General features: G+C 52.5%; 1 protein-coding gene across 1 annotated transcript in view; it reads left to right on the top strand.

Annotated features, from left to right (window-relative positions):
- Positions 1-1,238: 1,238 nt before the first annotated feature.
- The window catches only part of LOC311109209 (uncharacterized protein C8orf34 homolog), a gene marked incomplete at both ends in the record, with an annotated part of 118,217 nt that continues 113,194 nt past the window's right edge, over positions 1,239-6,261 (top strand). Inside the window, one exon of the mRNA XM_084152056.1 lies at positions 1,239-1,422. Coding sequence (XP_084008182.1) covers positions 1,239-1,422 — 184 coding nt within the window. The remainder of the gene's footprint in view (positions 1,423-6,261) is intronic.

Here is a 6,261-nt window from a genome sequence, read left to right as displayed (position 1 = left end):
TTAGCCTGTGTTCTAGAGGTAAAGCTCCTGGCTTCAGTCATATATACTGCTCCCCACCGGAGACCGGGGTTCACTTCCCACTTCCACCCTTCCCACTTGCCTGTCTCCAACTGTCTAAATAAAGTATCAAATGTAAAAACATGTTTTCCAGACGTGTCCACTGTTAGGGAATGTATGGCAGCAGAGTATTCTTGAATCATACAGCACAAATGTGATAAATGTAAAACAACATACAGACAGTTGATATGCCAGGAAGTGTTTCTCGCCTCTGTTGCTGAGCTCAGTTATTAAACAGTATTTGACAGCACAAAATGAACTCTAGCGGAGAAAGAAGCAGGAGTCATTTTTAATGAAATGCAATTTCTTTAGTCCCTATGCTTTCTTCTGAACTTAGAGATTTCTCTTCGAGATATGATTTGCTCACACTTTCATTCTCTCCGTCCAAAATGGCACCCTTAAAAAAAAAAAAGTATTTTACTGTAAGTGTGAAGACAAACCATCAGGTGCCAAATGTAATCTATTCTTGGAAGGAGTTCAAAATATGTTAACAGGAACGTCACAGAGGAAACCGTTAAGGTGAGTTTTAATATAATAATATATTCCATTTAGCTTTTATCTCATTGCGGCTTACAGTCGTGTGTGTGTGTACATTTTTGTAGGGGTGGTCCAAGCTGGAATAGAACCCAGAATCCTTTGCATTGCAAGCACCATACTCAACCAACTGAGCCACACAGCACCACTTGCAATGTTTAGTCTAATAATTACATAATAATTGCATAATAATTACATAGTAATTACATAATAATTACATAATAATTACATAATAATTACTTAATCTAGTAATGACTTAATGATTGTGTAATCAAGACTGTATAAAAATGTCAGGAGAATGAGTCCTTTTAGCATCGTGGCTGACTATGGCCCTTGCCTTCATAACCTCATCTAATAAAAGGACGAAAATGACAGCAGGAATCCAAATAAAGCACATCTCTTGTTTGAGGGAGTCTTTCAACCCAAAATAGTCATTAGTTCTGAATGAACAAAAACAAAATAGCTAGCAGGAAGTAGGAAGCAGCTGTAAATATAATATTTTTTCAAAATATTCCGTCTGCATGGGGTAGTGGGCCAATAAAGGATGCATCGTCCCTGGTCAAAAGTAGTGCACTATATAGGGAATAGAATGGCATTTAGGATGCAGATATACTATCAGTGGCCTTTGCTTATTCTGGAGTGTAAACATGCATTGGCGGAGGAGCAGTCTACGCCCTTTGTCCCGTGTCCTGTGTTTTGGAACATGTCTGAGCATCCCATCGCTGTGTTTGGGAACATGTCTGAGCATCCCGTCCCTGTGGTTGGGAACATGCTATGAGAACACCGGGGGAGGTGGCGGTCTGGTGGAACGGGGGATAAAGGTCAGACGAGGTCAGAGTTCTAGAATGTCTTGGTTGCTGCTAACCAACAGCTGTCTCGTTTCATTCCTCCACAGAACCTTACTGTTCTCGAACACTCCAGAGTGGAGAAGATAGAAATTGACTGCACAGAGAAGAACTGATCAGATATGATTCCATAGTCTGCTTGATGTAAGAATCTTGTCAGTTTTTGATGTCGGTCTCTTGGGCATTTATATTGTCACACCTACAGAGTGCATAGTCTTCTGTTCTCTAAAGTTAGGTTAGTCCACCACTGGCACTATAGGGCCCCTCTCCCCATCTCTCCCTCTCCCCCTCTCCCCCTCTCCCCATCTCCCCCTCTCCCCATCTCCCCATCTCCCCCTCTCCCCATCTCCCCCTCTCCCCATCTCCCCATCTCTCCCTCTCCCCATCTCCCCATCTCCCCATCTCCCCATCTCTCCCTCTCCCCATCTCCCCATCTCTCCCTCTCCCCATCTCCCCATCTCTCCCTCTCCCCATCTCCCCATCTCCCCATCTCCCCATCTATCCCTCTCCCCATCTCCCCCTCTCCCCATCTCCCCATCTCTCCCTCTCCCCATCTCTCCCTCTCCCCCTCTCCCCATCTCTCCCTCTCCCCATCTCTCCCTCTCCCCATCTCTCCCTCTCCCCCTCTCCCCATCTCTCCCTCTCCCCATCTCTCCCTCTCCCCATCTCTCCCTCTCCCCCTCTCCCCATCTCTCCCTCTCCCCATCTCTCCCTCTCCCCCTCTCCCTATCTCTCCCTCTCCCCATCTCTCCCTCTCCCCATCTCTCCCTCTCCCCCTCTCCCCATCTCTCCCTCTCCCCATCTCTCCCTCTCCCCATCTCTCCCTCTCCCCATTTCCCCATCTCCCCATCTCCCCCTCTCCCCATCTCTCCCTCTCCCCCTCTCCCCATCTCCCCCTCTCCCCAGCTCCCCTTCTCCCCCTCTTCCATTCTCCCCCTCTCCCAATCTCCACCACTCTCCCTCTCCCCATCTCCACCTCTCCCTCTCTCCATATTTCCTCCTCTCCCCCTCTCCCAAGCTCCACCACTCCCCCTCTCCTCATCTCCACCTCTCCCCCTCTCCCCTCTCCATCTCCACCTCTCCCTCTCTCCACACTGCCCCCCCCCCTCCCAAGCTCCCCCTCTCCCCCTCTCCCCATCTCCCCCTCTCTCCATCTCCACCTCTCCCTCTCTCCACACTGCCCCCCCCCCTCCCAAGCTCCCCCTCTCCCCCTCTCCCCATCTCCCCATCTCCCCCTCTCCACATCTCCACCTCTCCCCATCTTCCCTTCTCCCCCTCTCCCCTCTCCCCATCTCCACTTCTCTCCCTCTCCCCATTGCCTCCTCTCCCCATCTCCACCTCTCCCAATTTCCCCCTCTCCCCCTCTCCCCATCTCCTCCTCTCCCATTGTCTCCTCTCCCCCTCTCCCCATCTCTCCCTCTCCCCATCTCTCCCTCTCCCCCTCTCCCCATCTCTCCCTCTCCCCATCTCTCCCTCTCCCCATCTCTCCCTCTCCCCCTCTCCCCATCTCTCCCTCTCCCCATCTCTCCCTCTCCCCATCTCCCCATCTCTCCCTCTCCCCATCTCTCCCTCTCCCCATCTCTCCCTCTCCCCCTCTCCCCATCTCTCCCTCTCCCCATCTCTCCCTCTCCCCATCTCTCCATCTCCCCATCTCCCCATCTCCCCATCTCCCCATCTCCCCATCTCCCCCTCTCCCCATCTCTCCCTCTCCCCCTCTCCCCATCTCCCCCTCTCCCCAGCTCCCCTTCTCCCCCTCTTCCATTCTCCCCCTCTCCCAATCTCCACCACTCTCCCTCTCCCCATCTCCCCATCTCCACCTCTCCCTCTCTCCATATTTCCTCCTCTCCACCTCTCCCAAGCTCCACCACTCCCCCTCTCCTCATCTCCACCTCTCCCCCTCTCCCCTCTCCATCTCCACCTCTCCCTCTCTCCACACTGCCCCCCCCCTCCCAAGCTCCCCCTCTCCCCCTCTCCCCATCCCCCCCTCTCTCCATCTCCACCTCTCCCTCTCTCCACACTGCCCCCCCCCTCCCAAGCTCCCCCTCTCCCCCTCTCCCCATCTCCCCCTCTCCACATCTCCACCTCTCCCCATCTTCCCTTCTCCCCCTCTCCCCTCTCCCCATCTCCACTTCTCTCCCTCTCCCCATTGCCTCCTCTCCCCATCTCCACCTCTCCCAATTGCCCCCTCTCCCCCTCTCCCCATCTCCTCCTCTCCCATTGTCTCCTCTCCCCCTCTCCCCATCTCCCCCTCTCCCCCTCTCCCCCTCTCACCATCTCCCCCTCTCCCCCTCTCCCCCTCTCCCCCTCTCACCATATCAACCTCTCCCCTCTCCCCATTTCCTCCTCCTTCCCCATCTCCACCTCTCCCCATCCCCCCCTCTCCCCCTTCCCCACTCTCCCCATTTACTCCTCTCCCCATCTCCCCCTCTCCACATCTCCACCTACCCCCTCTCCCCATCTCCACCACTCCCCCTCTCCCCATCTCCACCCCTCCCCCTCTCCCCATTGACCCCTCTCCCTGTCTCCACCTCTCCCCCTCTCCCCATCCTCCCATCTCCACCTCTCCCCTCTCCCCATTGCCCCATTGCCCCCTCTCCCCCTTTCCCCCTCTTCCCCAATCCCCCTCTCCCATTCACCCCCCCCCTCCCCATCTCCACCTCTCCCCCTCTCCCCAAATCCTCCTCTCCCCATCTCCACCTCACGCCTCTCCCAATCTCCACCTCTCCACCTCTCCCCAATGCCTCCTCTCCCCATTGCCTCCTCTCCCCCTCTCCCACTCTCCACTTCTCCCCCTCTCCCCATTTCCTCCTCTCCCCCACTCCACATCTCCCCATCTCCACCTCTCCCCCTCTCCCCATCTCCCCATATCTCCACCCCCTCCCCATTACCTCCTCTCCCCATCTCCACCTCTCCCCCTCTCCCCCTCTCCCCATCTCCCCCTCTCCCCATTTCCTCCTCTCCCCCTCTCCCCATCTCATCATCTCCACATCTCCCCCTCTCCTCATTGCCTCCTCCTTTCACATTTCTCTCCTGCAAGCTATCTAGTTACCTACCAAAGTGGTCAGGTGAGTGTCTAACTTATTAATTAAACTTCCTAGCTAATAAACTTTATCATTGTTTTAGCTGATTTATGCCTGGTTAGCAATGTCATGTTTTATGGGATAGAGTGAAACACATTTAGTTGCTTTATCAGTTTTGATCTGGCAGCACCACTGACTGGCTAGCTAGCTAACGTTAGCTATCATATTTTGCACCATTTATGTGATAGCTTGTTAGCTAACTAATGATTTGCCTAAACACTTATTTTTAGGTGGATTAAGTTGCTGTTTTTTAGCTAACACCAATAATATGCACGTCAATGTGCTGGTCTAACTGTTCAGTAGCGTGTTAGCTAGCACAACAGCTAAAGGAAGCAACAACATGAGCTGACTTGACATTAAAGCAAAACGTCGCTTTTCCAGATGGATACCCTTCCCCTACCCGTGGTGTTGGAAGAGGCTGCATTGGGAAGAGGATGCATCAACACCCTGGAAAGATGTTTGTGGTGCACAATTAGTGTATGGTCTTCGAGCTTGATAAGGTAAGCAAGTGCATGTATTATTCTCCTAAATGTAGTCTATAATACATTTGTTCTTTGTAATAATTAGATATGTCATTGATTTAAACTACACTGCTCAAAAAAATAAAGGGAACACTAAAATAACACATCCTAGATCTGAATGAATGAAATAATCTTATTAAATACTATTTTCTTTACATAGTTGAATGTGCTGATAACAAAATCACACAAAAATTATCAATGGAAATCAAATTGATCAACCCATGGAGGTCTGGATTTGGAGTCACCCTCAAAATTAAAGTGGAAAACCACACTACAGGCTGTATCAACTTTGATGTAATGTCCTTAAAACAAGTCAAATGAGGCTCAGTAGTGTGTGTTGCCTCCACGTGCCTGTATGACCTCCCTACAACGCCTGGGCATGCTCCTGATGAGGTGGCGGATGGTCTCCTGAGGGATCTCCTCCCAGACCTGGACTAAAGCATCTGCCAACTCCTGGACAGTCTGTGGTGCAACGTGGCGTTGGTGGATGGAGCGAGACATGATGTCCCAGATGTGCTCAATTGGATTTCAGGTCTGGGGAACGGGCGGGCCAGTCCATAGCATCAATGCCTTCCTCTTGCAGGAACTGCTGACACACTCCAGACACATGAGGTCTAGCATTGTCTTGCATTAGGAGGAACCCAGGGCCAACCGCATCAGCATATGGTCTCACAAGGGGTCTGAGGATCTCATCTCGGTACCTAATGGTAGTCAGGCTACCTCTGGCGAGCACATGGAGGGCTGTGCGGCCCCCCAAAGAAATGCCACCCCACACCATGACTGACCCACCGACAAACCGGTCATGCTGGAGGATGTTGCAGGCAGCAGAACGTTCTCCACGGTGTCTCCAGACTCTGTCATGTCTGTCCACATGTGCTCAGTGTGAACCTGCTTTCATCTGTGAAGAGCACAGGGCGCCAGTGGCGAATTTACCAATAATGGTGTTCTCTGGCAAATGCCAAACGTCCTGCACGGTGTTGGGCTGTAAGCACAACCCCCACCTGTGGACGTCGGGCCCTCATACCCACCCTCATGGAGTCTGTTTCTGACCGTTTGAGCAGACACATGCACATTTGTGGCCTGCTGAAGGTCATTTTGCACGGCTCTGGCAGTGCTCCTCCTGCTCCTCCTTGCACAAAGGCGGAGGTAGCGGTCCTGCTGCTGGGTTGTTGCCCTCCTACGGCCTCCTCCATGTCTCCTGATGTACTGGCCTGTCTCCTGGTA

The sequence above is a fragment of the Coregonus lavaretus genome (genome assembly GCF_964263955.1).
Source record: "Coregonus lavaretus genome assembly, chromosome: 34".
Lineage (NCBI taxonomy): Eukaryota > Metazoa > Chordata > Actinopteri > Salmoniformes > Salmonidae > Coregonus > Coregonus lavaretus.
Note: the sequence above shows the minus strand (reverse complement) of the source record. Positions and strands in the feature narration are given on the sequence as shown.